At 38.5% G+C, this 23,057-nt stretch overlaps 1 protein-coding gene across 2 annotated transcripts in view; it reads right to left on the bottom strand.

Moving 5' to 3' along the window:
- The window catches only part of DYNC2LI1 (dynein cytoplasmic 2 light intermediate chain 1), a 37,217-nt gene extending 15,454 nt beyond the window's left edge, over positions 1–21,763 (bottom strand). Inside the window, exons 1-7 of one of the 2 annotated variants that reach the window (XM_073022944.1) lie at positions 21,635–21,763; positions 18,948–19,065; positions 17,100–17,192; positions 12,014–12,048; positions 8,360–8,429; positions 5,587–5,675; positions 620–806 (exon numbers count right to left, since the gene is read on the bottom strand). In XM_073022944.1, coding sequence (XP_072879045.1) covers positions 620–806; positions 5,587–5,675; positions 8,360–8,429; positions 12,014–12,048; positions 17,100–17,192; positions 18,948–19,065; positions 21,635–21,642 — 600 coding nt within the window. In that variant the 5' untranslated portion in view covers positions 21,643–21,763. The remainder of the gene's footprint in view (positions 1–619; positions 807–5,586; positions 5,676–8,359; positions 8,430–12,013; positions 12,049–17,099; positions 17,193–18,947; positions 19,066–21,634) is intronic. The other variant, XM_007970791.3, reaches the window with a different exon arrangement.
- Positions 21,764–23,057: the final 1,294 nt, after the last annotated feature.

The raw sequence follows: 23,057 nt of genomic DNA, 5'->3' as shown, positions 1-23,057 counted from the left end.
AAAGTGCTGGGATTGCAAGCATGAGCCACCGCACCTGGCTACACTTTCTTATAAACTCTGGATAATATAAAATGCTGCTCTTAGTTTTCCAGATGCTGGTATTTATTATTGTTTTTGAGGAAGCTGTGTTACTATCATAGCAACTTTATAATATAATTAGCTGTCAGATGATAAAAAGATCCTGAATAAGTGACAGAAACAAATGAATGTAAAATACAGAGTGATGGTGAAGGCTATTAAAACTCTACCTCTTGCTTAAAGTTGTAGCTTCATCTAGTCTTTCTCAGGTGACTTTTGTACAATCTGGCTTTTTATCTTCATTTTTACAGAGATTATAAAATCAATATCAAACCACTACTTTAAAACTCTATTTCTCTGATTGGTGTAATATGCCATAACAATCACAGAAGATGTCTAACAAGAAGATACAAGGAATCTTCTTTCTTGTTTTGCTCTTACTGAGGTTTTAATAAATTGCTGTAATTTTCCAGTGAGCAGGTTCATCTACATCAAATGAATTTCAAGTCATGCATAAAAATCTAAAGAAGCTGTTTGTGATGTTATCATTAACTATATACGGGACTAAGGAGTCCAGTAATAATCCCAAACAGCAACTCACAGGATGATCCTTCTGCATATTATTCCAGATCTTCTGTCTCATTTCAGAAACTGCTTTAGGATTTGTCTTTCCCAGTTTCATTATCACTTTGTCTACATGGCTTTTTGTGGCTTGCAAGAGATTTTCCATGGTGGGCCAAAGATCATTAGGTTTTGAAAGATCCAGAACGAGAACAAGAGAAAACGTCCTAAAGAAATAAAAACATTTTTCAAAAAAGACTCAAAATAATTACCACTTTGAAACCCTAATGTACTGAAATTTATCAAAGAATAACGAAAATATACCTTAAAGGGGAAAAAAAAAAACCCATAGCATTATTCTAAGACCCCAAAACACAAAACAAAACAAAAACAAAAAACCAAAGTCATAGCCTTATTTATTCCAATACTTTCCTCTAGTGATATTTAAGTGCTACAATAGTGGAACTAAGTTTCTGTTTGAACTAAAAGTAGTTTAGTTCAAATAGAGAAGCTGCAAGCATTTGGGCCGACAATGCCATGTTTACATCCACTTTTACTGTGTGCTCCAAAAAAGGGAAGCAAAAATAATAAAAGAAGCAAAAACAATAACACAATAATCAGGTAAAGGAGAAGAAAATAGATTTATGGGTGGACCTTGCTAGGGAACTACCTAGTTAATCTCCACAATAACCCTCTCCAGAAGATGTTATAATGTCCATTTCATAGATTAGAAGAAGTCTAAGGCGCAGATTTACATAATTAGTAAATTGTAGAACTGGTATTTAGATCCAAAGTTACATGTTTTTCTGCAATACCATTCTGTCTCTCTGAAAGCACACTCCTGACCACCAGATACACCACCACCATCACCATATGCACTTGTATTCTGTTCATGCACATCAAACATAAACCTAAACACAGCAACGAAAACAAACATTCCCGTTCAAAAATGGGCAAAGAGGCCAGGGATGGTGGCTCATGTCTGTAATTCTAGAGCTTTGGAAAGCTAAGGCAGGAGGATTGCTTGAGGCCAGGAGTTCAAGACCAGCCTGGGCAACATAGCGAGACCCCATCTCAACTACATTAAAAAAAAAAAAAAAAAAAGAAGGTAAAAGATTCAAATAGACATTTCTCCAAAGAAGGTATACAGATGGCCAATTAACACATGAAAAGATGTCCAACTTCCTATCCATTAGGCTAGCTACTATCAAAACATTTTTTTTTTTTTTTTTGGTGGAGGAGTCTCTATCGTCCAGGCTGGAGTACATTGGTATAATTTCAGCTCACTGCAACCTCTGCCTCCTGGGTTCAAGCGATTCTCCTGCCTCTGCCTCTCGAGTAGCTGGGGTTACAGGTGTGCACTACCATGTCCGGTTAATTTTCATATTTTTAGTAGAGACGGGGTTTCACCATGTTGCCCAGGCTGGTCTCGAACTCCTGACCTCAGGTGATCCACTCACCTGAGCCTCCCAAAGTGTTGGGATTACAGGTGTGAACCACCGCTCCTGGCCTAAAACATTTTTTTAAATGAGAAAATAACAAGTATTAGTGAGGATACAGAGAAATTAGAACCCCTGTACATTGCTTATGGGAATGTAAAATGGTGCAGCCGCTGTGGAAAATAGTATAGTGATTCCTCAAAAAATTCACCATAGAATTACCAGATGATCCAGCAATTCCACTTCTGAGTCTATACCCAAAAGAACTGAAGGAAGAGATTTAAACAGATAGTGTACACCAGTGTTCATACCAGCATTACTCACAATAGTCAAAAGATGGAAACAACCCAAATGTTCCTGCATGGATTAATGGGTAACTAACCTGGGGTTATTTGTTTACACAATGGAACATTATTTAGCCTTAGAAGTGAGGGAAATCCTGACACATACTACAACATGGAAGAACCCTGAAGACATTATGCTAAATAAGACAAATAAATAACAAAAGGACAAATAATGAATGATTTCATTTATATGAGGTACTGGAGTGGTCAAACTCATAGAGACAGGCAGTAGGGATGAGGGTTGCCAGGAGCTGGGGAGGGAAAAATAAGGAGTTATTGTTTAATAGGTAAAGAGTTTCGGTTCGAGAAGATTAAAAAGTTCTGGAGATGGATGGTGATGAGAATATACTTAATGTTACTGAACTGCACAGTTAAAAATGACTCAAATTTTATGCTATGTATATTTTACCACAATAAAAACTAAACATATATAAATCTAGGAGTATTTTAAAAAATGGTTACAGTAAGTATATAGAACCATAATCCTTGACGGTTTAGGATTATCTCCAATATAGCCAATATATCCTTGATCAACACAGCAAACATTCTGCTAGAAGACATAGCACAAAATTATAATGTTATTTAATTATTTTGTTTAGTTCAAGTAAACAGGCTATTTTGTATAATTCAAGCAAAACAGTAACAATTCTGTTGGTCTAAATTCAGAAAGTGGTCTTTTATATATAAATTATCAAATTTTCTAAAAATTATTGCATTATTACATGGTCTAGGCAATTATATTTATGTCATTTTAATAAGCTCATAAACAGTTTTGCTTAACTGTAAAAATAATATATACATTTTTAATTGTACTAATTTTATTTTTAGGGTTTTGGTATGGTTTTGTTTCAACTATGATTTAACATTTTTTCATTGTGATGAAATGGATATAATGTAAAATTTATTATTTTTTTAAGTGAAAAATTATTTTAAGTGAAAGAAAACTAAATTACTCAAATTTTTCTAAGATTAAAATTTTTGTTTACAGTATATTTGGAAATACTTTTGTTACTTTTTACCTATTTCATAGCAAATGATAGCCCCCAATTTTTTTTTAATAAACTCTTAAAACAGAGATTCAGACTACAGGAAATGTTCTATTACCAATTGTCTGAAGTCTGTGGAAATGTTCAATGCATTTATAATTCTATAAGCGGTTATTTCAGAGATAAACAGTATCTAACAGTATTTGGCAACATTGTTTTCTCAAGTTGTGGGACTTCATCCAACACAAGGAAATTATGTGTCAAACGAATTCCAGTCAAAAACACTTTGAGATTAGCAACCACACGAAGAATGAAATGTTTTCCATGAATTATTTAACCACTCAGCAACCTACTTTAGACCCAAGCCTACGGCTCCCTTTCCCTCTGTTGATCATAACCCTGACCCTTCCTCTTTCCTAAAGCAGGTCCCAGCTGTCCTGGGGCTCCAGGGAAAGGAAGACCAAGACCTCACAAATGAGGTATTAATCCTCGGGATGATCTGGCTTCCTGCAGAACCTAGAATTTCCAAAATCCCAGCAGGCCAAAACCTTTTGGGCTTTGAGAAGGGGAGAGAGGTAATATAACAAATCAGCTGAATACGAGCCAACTTCCGACCCAGGTAAGAGCCAGCTACTGTGTTTTCACCCTTTCAGCCTCTGGCCACTCTAACTGGAAGCTCCTCCTCCCCTTACTATCGCCCTCTCTCTCTCTCTCTTTTTTAAAGAGACAATGTCTCACTCTGTCACTCAGGCTGGAGTACAGTGGTATGATCATAGCTTACTGCAGCCTCAAGCTCCCTGACTCATGCAATCCTCCTGCCTCAGCCACCTGTGTAGCTGGGACTACAGAGGCATGCTATGATGCCTGGCTAATTTTATTTTTTAACTTTTTTGTAGAGATGGGGGCTCACTATGTTGCCCAGGCTGGTCTTGAACTCCAGACCTCAAGTGATCCTCTAGCTTTGGCCTCTCAAAGTGCTGAGATTACAGGCCTGAGTCACCCGCACCTGGCCCCTCACCATCTCTTCTCAACCACACCACTAGGCACTATTCCCAGGCAGCTTCACTTACTTGTCTCCATTAAAGAGACACAAAAGAAAAACTATCTAACTATAAAATTCCATGTTTCTGAAAAATAATATCATAGGGAAAAGTGTTTAAAAGTGGAAAGGCAAGCTCTAAATATGTATATAAAATATCCCAAACCTGTACAAAGTATATTTACAGACATTGAAAAGGCTGAAAGAAATACCTCAACATGTTCAAGTGGTTATTTTTTAATGTGATTCTGGTTCCTTTTACTTTCTTTGTGTCTTTCAGTATTTTTACAAGTTTTCTATATGAGCATATATTACTTTTGTAATAAGTGAAAGAAAGTAAATCATATTTCATTAAAAGGAAAAAAAAAAAAGACAAACTGTATCCAGCCAGTTCTAGAAAAACAACAGTCCCATTAACAAGAAATAATTCCGTCCTCCAAGGAGCTTAATGACCAACATGTAACAACTAATTGTCAAGCCCTTTGTATTTGATCCAGGCAGCAGCAATGGTTTATGTTAAACTCTAAGAACAAAATACTTCAGATTAAAAAAATATGTTTTTCTTAGCTAAGACCAGTTCCCAGGAACATTGTAAGAAATGTCACAATTTTCCACACATTTGGCCAACATGTGGGAGTCACTGTCAGGAAAACATCACTCAAGCGTTTTGAGGTTTCCCCTAAGTTCTAATTCTCTAAGGTCAGCAAACAGAGAGACTTTCTCTCTTCTCCGACATATAGTCTTCCTTTAAATGAAGCTTCAAGGATGTAAATTAGCATTAAATTCAAAGGTAGCTTATAATACTCAGCTGAAGAAAAAAACTCAGAGCCGAATTAACTCATACTGAGATGGATAATGGAAAGAATTAAGCTTTTCAAATTTATTTTTACAAAATGAAATCATTGCCCAAGTGTAATTTGATGTTTTTTTTTTTTTTTTTTTTTGTCTGTTTGTTTTCAGCTTGCAAAATATGTTACTAGAAGGAATGTCAGCTATCTCAGTTCAGCACAGGCCAAAATCTTGGTTCTTTTAAAACTTCTTTGAAAGCATTACAATTTAGGCATTTAGAAAGGAAGTGGGCATAAGCCGTCAGCAACATAAAACTGTGCCCCAAAATTCTGACTGAGAAAAGCCAACTCATATTTCTCCTAGGGACACTCCTGTGTACTTACAGCTTTTCCTGGAGCTGGCTCACTTACCGTAAGGTGTCACTTGTGATGGGTACGCTGATTAAGTCCAATAAAGAGGTTCCTCCACCCAGTTCCCAAAAGTGAGCGATATCTTTTGGCTGAAAAACAAAAATTTTTGATTTTTTGAATTTTAAGTACTTCTTACATGTCATTAGCACTTGCCAGTAATAATTATACATATAAAATATTGTAGTCTTTAATCAACCCTTTCTTGGCAGTCAAAATTTTTTCCTTTATTCCATCCCTCAAAATGCACCAAAGCACCTATTTTTAAAGAAAAATGATGAAATATTCAGAATTGTCTATATGTGTACACAAATGCCTTAATTCTAGTAATACAATAAACAGTGTGTTAATCTTGTAAATAACATATGTGGCATACACTTACGCAGATTTTAGATAAAAATTAACCCGTTGAGCAAATTTGGTATTATCTTTTGGAAAACATTTATAATTCTAGATAGAAATAAAACAGGTGAATAGGAAAACATTCCTGTTTAGGAAGACAGAAGCTCGCAGAATGAATTAGACACACGTAAGGCATAAAGAAAAGGGACGAACAAATGGCAGTCCTGGCTGCAGATCAAGATTACTTGAGCAAAAGTATAAGCAGACGATTTGTTCCTGATTCCTGTGGAGAATCTGACAGGCTACCACTGACAATAATACATGGTAGGTGGGGCAACAAGAGATCAAACAATTGCTTCTCTTTTTTATAGGACCCTCAAAATAATAGGAAACTGACAGGGCTAGGCAGCCAAGAAGTTCAGAAATAAGATCATCTAGGGTTGGGTGCAGTGGTTCACACCTGTAAACCCCAACACTTTGGGAGACCAAGGCTGGAGGATCACTTGAAGCCAGGAGTTCAAGGTCAGTCTGGCCAACACAGTGAGACTCCATCACTATAAACAATCTTTTTAAATTAGCTGAGTGTGGTGGTGCATGCTTGTAGTGAATTTGTGGGGACAGTTTACTTGGGAGGTTAATGCGGGAGGATTCTTTGAGCCCAGGAGTTTGAGGCTGCCATGAGCTATGATCCTGCCACTGTACTCCAGCCTGGGTGACAGTGAGACCTTGTCTCAGAAAGAAAAAGAAAAGAAAAGAAATAGGACCATCTATTCCATAAGACGTTCCTAGATTGTTGGCTAATGGCATTTCTGCTTCTGTCCTGACACTGAAGACCCTTCAGGTCACTGAAATTGTGTGAGGAGCTGACAAAATACTTCTATTTAGGACTCTTAGGGAATTAAATCTGAAAAAGATATGATGCTTCCAGAATGAATATGGAAATATCCCACTTGACAGTACAAAGTTTAGGAAAAAAAAATCACACAAGTTTTAATGTATCTACTCCCAGGAACCTGGAAGAGACAGAATGTCAATAAAATAAGTTTTAGATGAATATATATTATTTTGGATTTTTGACAAAATTTCATTTTGCAATCTCTACAATTGTTTGGCTGTTCATATCTGAATCATTAATTTTTGTGGGGAAAATAATTATTCACTGGAAAATCTCCCTCAATTCACAATTTGATAAAGGGAAGTTTTTAGAGCTCTTCTTAACGGTTAAGCTTATGAGAGCTGTCTCCAAGTTTCCAATGAAAAGCATAATTACATTTCTAGGCTTATTACTCGTGTCAAAATTCGAGTCACAAAAATGAAGTTCTCCTGTACCTCCATATATTATGTTTTTTTCTTTAAATTTCAGTTTTAATAACCCACTTTCGTTGGTGAATCCTGGAAGCAACGATAGGAAGTTTTACCTCTTTATATACTGTCTACTAATGAGCAAACATTTGGACTAAGTCAGTGTATAAAAATGTGCCTTTGTTAGGGGAGTAGCGGGATGCTCCATTCTAGATTGTCCTTCTACACACTTAACTTTATTTAAGAAATGACCTCGGCCGGGCTCGGTGGCTCAAGCCTGTAATCCCAGCACTTTGGGAGGCCGAGACGGGCGGATCACGAGGTCAAGAGATCGAGACCATCCTGGATAATACGGTGAAACCCCGTCTCTACTAAAAAATACAAAAAAAACCTAGCCGGGCAAGGTGGCGGGCGCCTGTAGTACCAGCTACTTGGGAGGCTGAGGCTGGAGAATGGCGTAAGCCCGGGAGGCGGAGCTTGCAGTGAGCTGAGATCCGGCCACCGCACTCCAGCCTGGGCTACAGCGCGAGACTCCGTCTCAAAAAAAAAAAAAAAAAAAAGAAATGACCTCTTTTTAGGTGACAACTCCAAAAAGATTCTATTTAGGAATTCCCCACCCCTCCCCCGGCCAACATATACTATAAACCTCCTTCTATCCTTAAGAGTTTATAATGTTCCTCTAAAGAGACATTAAAACAAGTGAAAATAGGATTATAATCAAGTAGGGCATACGATCTCAACTGGTGCTATCAACTTCAAGATGCATTTTTAAATGCTAGTAATTTAAACAGTATATTTTCATAAATATTCCACAGGTCAAACCTATATTTTAGCAGATTTTTGAGAGACAGAAAGTAACTCACAACACTATTCTCATGAACTGTACAATAAAGTTAAAAAGGTATCTTATTATAGCATTTTAAGACATAATACATGAGAAGGCTAAAATCTTTTCACAGTTTGGGTTGGCTTCTATCTGCCACACTGCATTTCAAGTTTAATGGCAGACAGTTATGAAGTGTACAACTGGATATGTTTATTGATTACAGATAAGATGGAAAATGTAAAACAAAGTCAGCAGCATTACTTTCCCATCTATGGGCATAGCAATGTCACTTTAAAAGACACTTACTGTGTTGTGCCCTTTTGCTCTTCTTCCATATGTATATTCCAAAGCTAAGGTTGGTTTTGGTGGCTCATCTCTGTAAAATAAAGGCAGCTAGTATTATCATTGTAGGTGGTATTAGTTTCTTATGCCACCATCTTACCTGATTCATTTTTCCTTCCTCTTAAAAACTTTATTAGTAGAGAAGTTACCTTGTATAATAGCATTGAGATAAATTATATATACAAAAGAAATAAACCTGCAAAACACCATCTTAGTGGATTTTAATGGCGCATGAATAATATGGTAGCCTCTAAAGGCACTGCTGGGGCACGTAGAGAATGAGTTGAGGCTAGCAGTGTGGATGGCCATGCTGGGCACAAGATCTCCACATCCAGGCCATGCAGGAAGCACTGACACTGGGTTTTGTTTTTGTTTTTGTTTTTTTCGAGACAGAGTCTCGCTTTCTCTCCCAGGCTGGAGTGCAGTGGCGTGATCTCGGCTCACTGCAAGCTCCGCCTCCCAGGTGCATGTCATTCACCTACTTTTTTTGTATTTTTAGTAGAGACGGGGTTTCACTATGTTAGCTAGGATGCCCTCAATCTCCTGACCTCATGATCCACCCGCCTCGGCCTCCCAAAGTGACACTGGGTTTATATTCAGCCATGATGTGAGGAGCTAGGAATCTAATGACTGTCACATTACAACATCAATGCAAGACTTGGCCAGGCATGGTGGCTCATGCCTGTAACCCTAGCACTTTGGGAGGCTGAGGCAGGTAAATTGCTTGAGTCCACGAGTTCAAGACTAGCCCGGGCAACATGGCAAAACTCTGTCTCTACAAAAAAGGGTAGTACATGCCTGTAGTCCCAACTACTCAGTAGGCTGAGGTGAGAGAATCACTTGAGCCTGGGAGGTTGAGGCTGCAATAAGCCAAGATCATGCCACTGCACTCCAGCCTGGGTGACAGAGAGAGACCCTGTCTCAAAAACACAAAAACAATGCAAGACTTTAATGCAGTTCTCTAGCAGTTCTTTATCTTAAATCACAGCTCAAATATGGGCATCATTTAGATAGTGATAGTTAATAAATTATATCAACAAGTCCTTAAAATCAGTAATGATTAGGAAAATATTAAAACAATTTGTTGAATTATTTATACTATAGCTTATATTGCTGGTAAGCAGTTTTATGGTGTATATATATATTTAACTTTTTATTATGGTCAAGAACATATAAAATAAAATTTATCTTACCTATTTTTAAGTGTATAATTCAGTAGTATTAAATATATTGACACTGTTATATAACCAATATTGAGAACTTTTCCATCTCACAAAACTGAAACTCCATACCCATTAAACAACTTCTCGTTTTCCCTTCCCCCAGTTCTTGGTAACCACCATTCTTTTTCTTTCTATGAGTTTGATTATTCTAGATATATAAGTGGAATCATACTATATATATATATACACACACACACACACACTTTTTTTGTTGTGTTTTGTTTTTTTTTTTTTGCAGTGGCACGATCTTAGTTCACTGCAACCTCCCCCTCCCAGGTTCAAGTGATTCCCGTGCCTCAGTCTCCCAAGGAGCTGGGATTACAGGGGCCCACCACCACGCTTGCCTAATTTTTTTTATTTTTAGTAGAGATGAGGTTTCACTATGTTGGTCAGGCTGATCTCAAACTCCTGACCTCAAATGATCTGCCTGCCTTGGCCTCTCAGAGTGCTGGGATTACAGGTGTGAGCCACCACACCCAGCCCAATATTTGTTTTTTCTGTTTCTGGCTTATTTCACTTAGCATAATGCCCTCAAGCTTCATCCAAGTTGTAGCATGTGACAGAATTTCCTTCCTTTTTAAGGCCAAATTATATTGGTACATATCTTTATTTTACTTTCTTATTTTATTTTATTGAGACAGGGTCTCACTCTGTCATGCAGGCTAGAATGCAGTGGCGTGATCACAGCTCACTGCAGCCTCAACCTCTCGGGCTCAAGTAATCCTCCCACCTCAGCTTCCTGAGTAGCTGGGACTACAGGCGTGCACCACCACGCCCAGCTAATTTTTGTATCTTTTGGTACAGACAAGTTCTCACTATGTTGACCAGGCTGGTCTTGAACTCCTGAGTTCAAGTGATCTGCCTGCCTTGCCCTCCCAAAGTGCTAGGATTACAGGCATGAGCCACTGCGCCCGACCCCATATCTATCCTCAGATTGGAGAAGAAGGAGAAATGATTTTTAAATTTGTGACTTATATAATTGTTTATTAAATATTTTGAATATCACCCCTGCATATATCTTTTGAATACATTATACAGAGAGTAATGTTTGGTTATATTTCCTGAAAGATAGAAATTTTATCAAGCAAAATGCTACTTTTAAGAAAAAATTTATAAGATTTGATATTTAACCTATAGTTTAGAAAATTAACCTTTTCCTAAGTAGAGTATTGAGGAACTGAAATTAATACTTTTCAGGGCTGGGCATGGTGGCTTACGCCTGTAATCCCAGTACTTTGGGAGGCCGAGGCAGGCAGATCACCTGAGGTTGTGAGTTCAAGACCAGCCCAACCAACATGGATAAACCCTGTCTCTACTAAAAATACAAAATTAGCTGGGCGTGGTGGCACATGCCTGTAATCCCAGGTACTCAAGAGGCTGAGGCAGGAAAATCACTTGAACCCAGGAGGCGGACGTTGCAGTGAGCTGAGATGGCACCGTTGCACTCCAGCCTGGGCAACAAGAGCGAAATTCCGTCTCAAAAAAAAAAAAAAAAAAAAAGAAAGAAAGAAAGAAATTAATACTTTTCAACTTAATGTACTATTTTGTAGTATTTTATCCTAAGCTGGTGTTGTATTAGATGATCTATTTATGACAGGAAACATCTAAATGTGGTCTAAAAAGATCCATGATTCCTGGAGATGGAAAGATAAAACGGGTGTTACTGTTGATAGTTTCTCTGAGAAACAATATTGTTGGTGAAAGGAATTACACCAAAGCAGGAATTTATTATTTGTATCCTTTAATAATATTTTTCAAATGAGTGATGTTTCTTTAATGTGATCTTAACACCAAATTCCATCTCTTTTGATGATTTTTGGAGAAGTTATAAGATATATGTATTCAAATGAAGGGAACAGAGAAATATCTTCCAAAAATGATTGAAGGCTTTCCTCATCAGCTTCCTGCAACATCTACCAATCATAATCCTAAATCTTAATCTGATGGCCTGCTTCTACAGTATATGTTAGCAAATATATAAAAGAAATGATAAAATATCCAGTTTGAGGACCAACACTGTGCTTCAAAAACGTACCCCTGAGCAACTAAAGCTTACAATGAATGTTCAAATAACTGTAGATTAGGTAGAATAAAAATAATTTAAATACAAGAGTAGCATAGCCAAAAAGAGGGTAAATACTATTATAGGCTGGGTCATTACAGTAAGATTTCTCCCTCAAATAGGGAAATCCAGTATTAGTCTCAAATAATTTTTGGCTTATTGTTAGTTTTATCTTTAAAGGCGCTCTTAAAGGTTATACTAAGGATCTGCTAAGAATTAAATATTTTGTTTGGGTCTTAAAATTGTTCCCCTTCCTTATGTCTTTTAGATCTAACTTGCCCTGTACAACTAGAATAAGCATAACTGTAGTTTAGAGGTTAACATGACACTTACCTGTCAAGACACCTTAGAATAATAGTAGTCTTTCCCTGGAAATTAAAAAAGAAGGAATACTGTGTTAATGTCATTCATATGTAAAAATTGTATTATTGTTCATAATTGTGACCCAAAATAGATTTTTAATCAATTGAATGATAAATTACCTGGAAACTAAAAACTAGAAACTTTCGGAATTGTTCTGAAGTTTGATAAGTGGAAAAAGTTAACTGTCAACTTTCCATCACAGTGTAACTACACTGCTATTATCATAATTATAAAGTCCCACAGATGACAAATACTAGCAAATCATACCTCACTTAAGTGGTCAACTTGGCAGCTGTCTTAAATTTTTTCTCTACTCATCGATGTTAATTACTGGCTAAGCTGATGTTTAGTGTCTTTCAAAATGTTTTAATTCCAATTGTTGAAGTGGAAATAAAGAAAAAGGTAACATACAAATAAAGGATACATTGTAAATATGTTCAAAGTAAGCAATTCAGATACTGACTGCATTAGAGTAATTTAAGTCCAGAGGATGTACTTATTACAAGTTGTTTATTTTTTATTTTATTTTATTTTTGAGACAGAGTCTCACTCTGTTGCCGAGGCTGGAGTGCAGTGGCATGATCTTGGCTCACTGCAACCTCTGCCTCCTGGGCTCCAGTGATTCTCGTGCCTCACCCTCTCGAGTAGCTGGGATTACAGGTGCACGCCACCATGCCTGGGTAATTTTTGTATTTTTAGTAGAGACAGGGTTTTGCCATGGTGGCCAGGCTGGTCTTGAACTCCTGGCCTCATATGATCTGCCCACCTCAGCCTCCCAAAGTGCTGGGATTACAGGTGTGAGCGACCACGCCCGGTCCCAAGTTTCTTTTTAGGAGTCAGGAAATACAGGTTCTGGCCTAATTCCTACCACTAGTCATGCCATTTAACTTCACAGCTGAGCCAGGGACTAGCTCAGTGGTTTATATCATTTTTTAAAAAACAGTAAAACCCTTTTTTTTTTTTTTTTTAAACAAAATACCCCTTGCAAGGAAACAGATAAAAGAGAAACAGCAGGGAAAGCTCCACTGGAGATGGAGCTCTAAAGAAAATAATTTGGAAAACTCTGGATTGCCAAAAACACAGAACACTTATTATATGTGTTTTTGTTTTTACTAAAAAACTCATAGTTTTTGACAAAAAAGATAATTATTCCACATTATATCTGGAATATTATCAAATTGAATGAATTTTTTTGTAATGAGATATATTAAAAAATAACTGGAATTGTACAATATAAAAATGTTATTATTGAAGGATGTTTATTGGCTAGTGTTACATCAAACTGAAAAACTAAAAACAACCTATATGTCCCCAATTAGGGGACTGGCTAAATTAATTATGGTGATCCATATAATAGAATAATATACAGCTATTAGGAATGACAACGTAGAAATATACTTACTGACATAGTAAGACATTCATAATAGATCAGCATGACTCTGTTTTCAATTAAAAAATACTTTTCCTGCATCCTTGAAGTACACACACACACACACACACACACACACAGAAAGAAACACACAAATAAATGTAGAGGGACATCACTATGTTAATAATGATTATTTCTAGCTGATGGATTTGCAGGTAATTAATGTTTTTAACAAAATCAGGATTTTCTGCCAGGCGTGGTGGCTCACGCCTGTAATCCCAATACTTTGGAAGGCCAAGATGGGTGGATCATGAGGTCAGGAGATCCTGGCTAACATGGTGAAACCCACCTCTACTTAAAATACAAAAAAGTTAGCCGGGCGTGGTGGTGGGCACCTGTAGTCCCAGCTACTCTGGAGACTGAGGCAGGAGAATGGCGTGAACCCGGGAGGCGGAGCTTGCAGTGAGCTGAGATCACACCACTGCACTTGAGTCTGGGCGGACAGAGCGAGACTCTATCTCAAAACCAAAAAAAAAAGAAGAAAATCAAGATTTTCTAATTTTCCTACACTGGTATCATATGTAGTATGCTGTAAAAGTTTTAAATTAACAAGGGCTATATTACCTAAAAAGTAATGTACTCTACAAGAAAGTAGAATAAGAATTGGAAGGAATTTTAAATAATATCTAGCCAATTTCCTCAAATTTTCATGGTACACTAGTACTGATTTAAATCACTCCTCCCTCTTTTTTTTTTTTTTTTTTTTTGAGACAGAGTCTTCCTCTGTTGCTTAGGCTGGAGTGCAGTGGCGCCATATTGGCTTACTGCAACCTCCCCCTCTGGGTTCAAGTGATACTCATGCCTTAGCCTCCGGGGTAGTTGGGATTACCAGTATGCACCACCACGTGCAGCTAATTTTTTGTATTTTTAGCAGAGACGGGGTTTCACTATGTTGACCAGGCTGCTCTTGAACACCTTGGCCTCCCAAGGTGCTGGGATTATAGGCTTGAGCCACCATGCCTGGCCTTAAATCACTTTTATTATAATTTCATATAAATGTATAGTACTATATGGTAACAATTCCAAATTAACATAAACTAATCTGGGAACTGAAATCAAGTTTAAGATTATCATCAAAATTACAACCCAAGATTTAAAAATTCATTAGTACACTGTAGTCCCCTGAGAATGTCGCCATAGTCTTGTAGGTTTCCTAATTCAAGAAACATTGACCTAGTACAAGTTCGCTTAGAGACCATCAAAACGAATCCCATCTTCCCTCCCATTGCCTCAATCACCCCAGATGTCCAGCCCTCTCCACTGACCCATTATCCCTGGAACTCTGAATTTCCTAACTCTCTACACATCCCTTAATCTTGCCCAATAATCCCCTTCTGTCCTCCCTTCCTCTAAAATCCTTCCACTCTATGATTTCAACTCCATGACTGGCAAACTCCCCGATATCTCAGCCTTTTCAGGATATTCTCTCCACCTGTTGGCCTTAACTAAAATATGACTTACCTTGGACCCCTTCCTCTGCAGCCTTGTTAAACGAGGCTATTTATTCTCACTACCTTACATACTTTAGGGTCCTTCTTGTTCCCCAGTGCCACCTACAAACAACTACTCTACCTCCCTCCTCTTGCAAAAACCTCAGAGGCTCATATCAGTTTACCACCAGGGTTGCTGTCATCTCTTCTGGCTCACAATCTCCCTTGCCTTCTCAGCTACTGTCATGAATCTTCTTCACACCCACATGGGTCTTGGCAATCCACCTGACATCCGGACCTCTCAGTGCATTTGCCTCCCAATGGAGGCCTTTTCCCTCACTCTATTTCTGCCACGGTCACTTCCAAGGTTACATCTTGAAGCTTTCCAGTTTCACTGGAAACTGCACTGCTTCCAAAATCACATATACAAACAACACATTCTCTAACCACTACTTCAGGAATCCCCACAGTAAAAATTCCTTGGCCTTAGTGAAAGGTTTCAAATGTCCACTGGTACCCCTTTCCCCCCAACCAACAGTCACTCCTACTCCCTCAGCCTCTTCCTACCTTCGCTTTTCTCCTTTTCCATCTCAGAGCCCATAGTTTATCATCACAATCACCTCTGGTAAATATCAGCCATGCCCTGAGCTCCCTCACTTTGCATTGTACCCAGCCAGCAAAGACAGCCCCAGGTAATCACCGTCCTCCTCCATGCCTGCACCCATGCAAGTGAGTGATGGTGGAGAAAATCCATGTACGCTGGGCAGACTAGTATCAAACTAACACCCATCATGAAAATGGCAGTCAACGATGACTGGCAATGCTGTTACATTCCTCTAGTATGATCTTTCTCCCATTTGTTGGAATATCTGTTTCATACATTTTTCTTGATCATCTTAGAATACTCCACACTCTTCACCTGAATTACTTCTCTTTCCTTACTTCTCACCCTTCAAGCTTTAGCCATCACTCTCTTCAGGAGGATTTCCTAGTCTCCCAACTTTCTGGGGTGAGTAAAGTGCCCTCTCTGTTTTCCACCGTAGCATTTGTCTCATGGTATTGTCATTGTTGGTATACAAGTCCTGATACACAAGTTCCTTCCCAGTAGAGAATGCCTTTCACTCCTGTTTCCACAGTGTCTAGCAGGATGCTTAGATATAAAAGATGTTCGTTCAATGTCAACCGAATGGATGAACAGCTGGTTGGAAGGAGAAAAGATAAGGCAGCAGGACAGCTGGCTTCTTTGGTAAAGGGTAATTACTATTAATTGAACAACAGAAGCATTAATTGCTTCTCTTTATCTTCCAAAATAAGGTTCTCCATGAAGCAGAATCAGATACTTTTTTCTTTCTTTTTTGAAACAAGGTCTCCCTCTGTTGCTCAGGCTAAAGTGCAGTGGCACAATCACGGTGGCTCACTGTAGCCTTGACCTCCTGGGCTCAAGTGATCCTCTTGCCTCAGCCTTCCGAGTAGCTGGGACTACATACAGGTGAGTGCTACCACACCTGGCTAATTTTTTTATTTTTATTTTTGTAGACACTGGGTTTTGCCATGTTGCCCAGGTTGGTCTCGAACTCCTGGGCTCAAGCAATCCATCTGCCTCAGCCTCCCAAAAGTCCTGGGATTACAACCATTAGCTACCACACTCAGCAGAATCACAAACTTTTTAAAGAACAATATCCTCAAAAGTTTTAGGTATCTTAAGGGAGTTCCCAAGTCATCACACACAAAATTACTTTTGTTACTAAAAATGAAAAACAGCTTGTATATGCCGCATATTGCCATCAAGAAAAAGGCGTGGTTTCACAAGTAACAAAAAAACCAACAAAACAAGACAAAAACAGGGTATCATGACTACAAAGGAGTTAAGAATAATTGTTACAGAGAGCGCTAAGAGGATACTAGTAGTGGTATTTTGTATGTGAGCATTTGTATGCTGGAGTCAGTAACCAGTATCATTAGTAGAAGCCATTCTATCTAATATTCTGCATATAGAATGTTTTCTGTAATAGAAATTTATTTGTACCATAAGACTAGTACTAGTTATTTACTCATTTATTTAAATCCATGTATGTATCTACATGGCAGAGTAAGATAAAATGTAGGAAACTGTTAATACTACGCCTAATATGAAAATCACACATATCATAATAGTAAACTCATGGAATAACACGTAGCTGGGCACGGTGGCTCATACCTGTAATCCCAGCACTCTGGGAGGCTGAGATGGGTGGATTGCTTGAGTCCAGGAGTTCGAGATCAGCCTGGGCAACGTAGTGAAACCCCATCTCTATTAAAAATACGAAAAATTAGCCGGGTATGGTGGCGCATGCCTGTAATCCCAGTTGCTTGAGGGAAAATCGCCTGAGCCAGGGAAGTCAAAGCTGCAGTGCACCGAGATCGCGCCACTGCACTCCAGCCTGGGCAACCAGAGCAAGACCCTGTCTCAAAAAAAAGAAATAATATGTGTTATGTACTATATACTTATATAGTTGGATTAAAATTTTAAAATAGAAATGCTCTATGATAATTTTATTTTAAAGAATTAAGTTGGAATTTTTAAAAGTGGGCCAATATGAAAACTCCGGAAAATAAAGAAATTAAAAACAAAATAAAAACATTAAGTGATTAAAATTTTACTATCCATATTTCTAACTTTTATTAGAATTTTTAATTTACATATTTGTATAACTGGGATCATATCATGTATGACATTTATGTCCTGCTTTTTCAATTCACATTATATTCTTATATCACCAAAACCTTTTTCATGGTTGTGTAAGTATTTCTCCCAATAAATGTGATCTTAATGTCGTATATAAAACCCCCCAATGGAGGGTGTCCGGTTGTGCGGGGAGGGCCTTCTGGGACTCATCTGGAGACAAGATGGGTGCTCAGGCTGCCTGGGCACTGACATTGCCCAGTGAACATGTAACCTTGCTGATGCAGAGTTTAGTTTCTGAAAGCTTCGTATTTGTCAATGCACTTAAGTGGAAGCATGTAGCACAGAAAATGAACAGGAATTTGAAACCCACACAGAAATGAGCTAGGGCACTACATGAATTTCAGCATCTTGCATCTGGCAAGTCTTGACCTTTTTGTGTCACCAGCCATTCTGCCTTCCTGGCAGGAACTTTGTGGGCCAGGCAAAGTTGCATGAAGATATGATGCATACAATTCCTGCTCTGTGTGGCCACTTCCAAGCCCTTCTGTACGCTTGGCGAAGGAAAACAGAGACTTATAGCAAGTGGGGAGGGTCTCTTCCTACCAATCAGAGGCCCAATGGAAATGCTGCCATATTTTCCCCACATTTTTCAAAATAATTAATAACCCTGTAACAAATATCACTGATACTGTTCAATTATTCCTTTAATGAGATTTCTAAAAGTAAAGTAACAATCTAAAATATAAAATTATTAAGATACTGACTTACTGATTTAGAGACTGACTTAGATATTTAAATGAATCCTAGCTTTTTTTTTTTTTTTTTTTTTTTGAGACGGAGTCTCGCTCTATCGCCCAGGCTGGAGTGCAGTGGCCGGATCCCAGCTCACTGCAAGCTCCACCTCCCAGGTTTACGCCATTCTCCTGCCTCAGCCTCCTGAGTAGCTGGGACTACAGGTGCCCGCCACCTCGCCCGGCTAGTTTTTTGTATTTTTTAGTAGAGATGGGGTTTCACCGTGTTAGCCAGGATGGTCTCGATCTCCTGACCTCGTGATCCGCCCATCTCGGCCTCCCAAAGTGCTGGGATTACAGGCTTGAGCCACCGCGCCCGGCCGAATCCTAGCTTTTACACTCAATTGTGGTAGAAGATCTGAATATTTTCAAATCATGAAATAAAAAATAGTTTAAATATATTTTTCTAAAATTTTATTTACTATTATAGTTTTTCCTAGATTAATAACAAGCACTTTCTAATTCATGCTAAACCAGATTGGTCATCTGGTTAAAGTGTTGAAGTATCTACATTTTAATGGAAGTATTAAAAGATGTTTTACCAATGGTTGTTAAATCATCACAATAATTGAAAAAAAGAAAGCATTACCCCATTTTTACTGCCAATGAAGAAAACAGATTTTTCTCCAATTTCAGCTCCATCACCTTCACTTCCATTAATTCCTCTTTTTTCCACTTCAGCTTTTGCAATTTCCCAGAGAGTTTCACTATATGAGAGGCAGAGAAAACAAAATTGAGGGAAAAAGAATTCTTTCAAATATTTATTTCAAGCTCAGAGAAATTTTATTTCAGTATAATTTATGACACAAATGAACATTATTTTCTGAGGAACAATAATCTGGTAAAACATCTGAGGATTAGTCATTCTATGGTTTTGTTTTTCTTTTGTTGCTTTGAACTAGTTCTTTGAAAAATGCTGAAATTGATAAGCAGAGGTTTTATTGCCAGGATTTGAGGCTGTCTTATTTGGGGCTTCCCCTAAGGTTCATAACTGTGTATGTTAGCTTCTCAGACACATATGGAAGTACAGTGACTTTTGGGAACATACAACTTGAAAACCACAAACATTTAAGTTACCTAGGAAGATGGGAAAAGTACAAAACCAGTGTATCAAATAATCTTTCCTCCCTGAAACATTTCTTTTTTGTTTTTTAAATTATGTTTTGGGGTAAAAAATCTTTTTTTTTTTTTAATATAAAAGTATATGGGAGGCTGAGGCAGGAGGATCACTTGAGATCAGCCCAGGCAATATAGGGAGACCCCATCTCTACAAATAATAATAATAATAACAATAATAATAATAAATTAGCATGGGGGACGGATAGCATTAGGAGAAATACCTAATGTAAATGATGAATTAATGGGTGCAGCAACCCAACATGGCACATGTATACATATGTAACAAACCTACACGTTGTGCACATGTACCGTAGAACTTAAAGTATAAAAAAAGAAAAGAAAAGAAAACAAACAAAAAAAATTGACTGAGGCTGGGAGCGGTGGTTCACACTTGTAATCCCAGCACTTTAGGAGGCCAAGGTGGGTGGATCACTTGAGGTCAGGAGTTCAAGCCCAGCCTGGCCAACATGGTAAAACCCCATCTCTACTAAAAAAAAAAAAAATTAGCCAGATATGGTGGTGGGTGTCTGTAATTCCAGCTACTCAGGAGGCTGAGGCATGAGAATCACTTGAACCCCGGAGGTGGATGTTATAGTGAGCCAAGGTCGTGCCACTGCACTCCAGCCTGGGCAACAGAGCAAGACTCTGTCTCAAAAAAAAAAAAAAAAGAAATTAGCTGGGTGTGGTGACATGCACTCGTGGTTCCAGCTACTAGGGACGCTGAGGCAGGAGGATTGCCTGAGACCCGGAGGTCGAGGCTGCAGCGAGCATGATCACATCACTGCACTCCAGCCTGGGTGACACAGCAAGACCGTGTCTCAAAAAAAAAAAAAAAAAAAACCACTATAAAGGAAAAAAAAAACCCCTAAAACCACAAACATTTTGAAAACTATCCTTTCATTCATTTCTTTACACAGATATATAACTTTACACAATAAAATCATATATATATTAATTAAAGCCTAAGTGAAAATGGAATATTAAACTAAAAACTAACCATGGGCAAGACCTGATGGGTCCTAGCCTGATTCTGCTGCTTCCTATGCATGTGAACTTGGGAAAATTACCTAACCTCTTTAAGTCCTTCATTCCTTTATTAATTAAATAAATATTTGAGAACCTAATATATGCAATCCTCTGTACTATTCCCCACGCTCAATTGTTTCTCTATCGCTAAAATGCCAATAAAAAAGAATACCAGTTGTATAAGATTGTCATAATTGTTAAAATATGTATTTGTTTAGGGCATGGCCTATACAATTACAAAAATTATTGAGGGCTTGTAAATATTACTATTCAAGAACCAGGAATAAAGAAAAAGGGTCAAAACAGGAGTCCTTAAATGTTTGCACTAAAATTATTTCACAGGTGAGCCTTCAGAACTCAGTTTGGGCCTGTTTGCTCTTCATTTACACAACATTCTTTCAAAACGTGAAGATCTGCTTTCCAAATACCCAGCAGACAGGAGAGACGGAGGTGCTGCAGTCAGCCATGTCACCTGCGGAAATCCTAAGTACAACCATAGCTTTATAACTGTAACCAATTATCCCGTGATGGAAAGCTGACAATTTTCCACACTATCCCAAGGAGAGAAAAAGATTTATCCTGCTCTGTGATGCACTCCCTGACCCCTCTCCCCGACGTGCTTATAAATTGCTGAGAGAAGGTTTAGGAATATCTTGAGAACGGGTAATTAAAATGAATATCATAGAATTGAAGAGTTAGAATATAATTTACAAACCCTCTCCCGTTTCCCCCCTTCAATGTGATGTTATACTTTCCACAATGCCTTCCAAGTTTCCCCTTGCTTATTACTGCGAATCCCCGCAACGGAGGGGAGGCCCTTGCGGTCTAGCTCATCCCCGAATGTCCTGCTCCGGAAGTAGTCTCTGGCCTGCAAGAAACTTTCATTCAATCATTGAATGGGTGGACTTGCTGATCTTTCCAAATCTCTTACTTTTCTACCTAGGGAACTTTCTTTCCTGTTTGCGGCAGAATCTTTATGCTCAAGGCTGGTTCCTAGGTCCCCGACCATGCAGACCCGGGTGGCAAGCAGGCCACCCCCTCAAGTCTTCCAACAGCTGGTCCCGCCTGGGCTTACTCTCGCCAGGAATACTCTCAGCAGCCTTTCCCTCGCAAGCCGAGTTCGGGGAATACCTGGGCATCGTGGCCGGGCTGCCGCAAACGTCACGGGCTCGGAGTAGAGACCAGCCTAGAATCAGGCAGCGAGCTCCGCAAGGAGTCTGTGAGTGAGGCCTTCTGGGTTGCCATGGGAGCTACGTCGCGGCCGCGGTTGCGTGGGGGAGAGGGGCATCATGGGAAATGTAGTTCTCAGGAGTCCTGTTCCGTCTCATTCTCAGCCTCAAGCCTTAGGACTGCTTTTAGATCCCAAGTTAGTAACCCCTTGTTACCTCCCGGAACGAGATGATAAGGGGTTACAAACCTGGGATCTAAAAGCAATTGTTTCTGGTCTGGAAATGTTCTTTTATTTTAAAATTTTTTTACTATCAACTATATGCCAGGGGTTTTTGCTCTCTCTCATCTTTCACCTTTTTCTTCCCAATCGCCATGATTTAGGAATAGAGGAGTAACAATCTCTTGAGCTGTTTTCTAGTAATTTACTAGAAGCAAGGAACATTCGGACTTTAAAATTTAAAATAAAGCATGTAATTTTAATATTTTCCAACTTTCTAGATGCTTGTTTCAAGTTTTATTCAATAGCACATTGTGTATTTATTAAAAATTAATGAAGCAAGTGCATCTCCTACATACTTCGTTTACTTTATGAATGTAGATTATTTTCTTTTGGAACTTTGTGGTCTCTTTATAGATCTCCAGGAGTGTCCAAATAAATAACGAACATTGAAATAAATAACAATCACTGAATATGCAAGGCCCTATGCTACACAGAATAAGGAACAAAGAGATGAGTAAGAAAAGATCGCTACCTTTAAGAAAGACATACTCTGCTAATTATAAGCACCCAAGGAAGTGAGTGATCTAAGCTATTGTATAGCGGTACAAAAATTGCATGAGGGCAAGTGACTAATTATGCCTGAAGGAGATGGTGAAATATTCATGGCACTGATAGTATTTGGTCTGTGTTGAATGCTGAGTAGACCTAGGCTTTCTAGCCTAAGACACCCTGAATATTTGAAGGGGATACCCTCCCTCCAATCCTCTGCTATTCAGCTTGATTTCTATGGTGTGGTGTTCAAGCACATGGGCTTTGGCGTGAGATGGACCTAGGTTCAAGTTCCGACTCAGCCATGCTGGCTAAGTTGCCACATTGCCACGTCAGGTAAATCACTGAATTTCTGATCCTGTAAAGTGGGAAAGATTGTGAATCTTAAATGAGATAAATATAGGTAAAACATAACTTACGTGTGTGTCTGACACATTGTAACTGCTTAATGCTCGTTATTATTGTGTGATAAGCTGCTGGTCAGTAACTTTGAACAAAGAAACACAAGGAACACATTCCTGGAAACCAGGCTGATGGTTGATAAACGGGTGTTTATTTCAGATAAAGTCATTAGGAACAAAATCCTCCCAACATCTAGGTATATTTTGGAGATAC

Source organism: Chlorocebus sabaeus, chromosome 14 (genome assembly GCF_047675955.1).
Source record: "Chlorocebus sabaeus isolate Y175 chromosome 14, mChlSab1.0.hap1, whole genome shotgun sequence".
NCBI lineage: Eukaryota > Metazoa > Chordata > Mammalia > Primates > Cercopithecidae > Chlorocebus > Chlorocebus sabaeus.
This window is presented reverse-complemented; position numbering and strand designations above follow the sequence as displayed.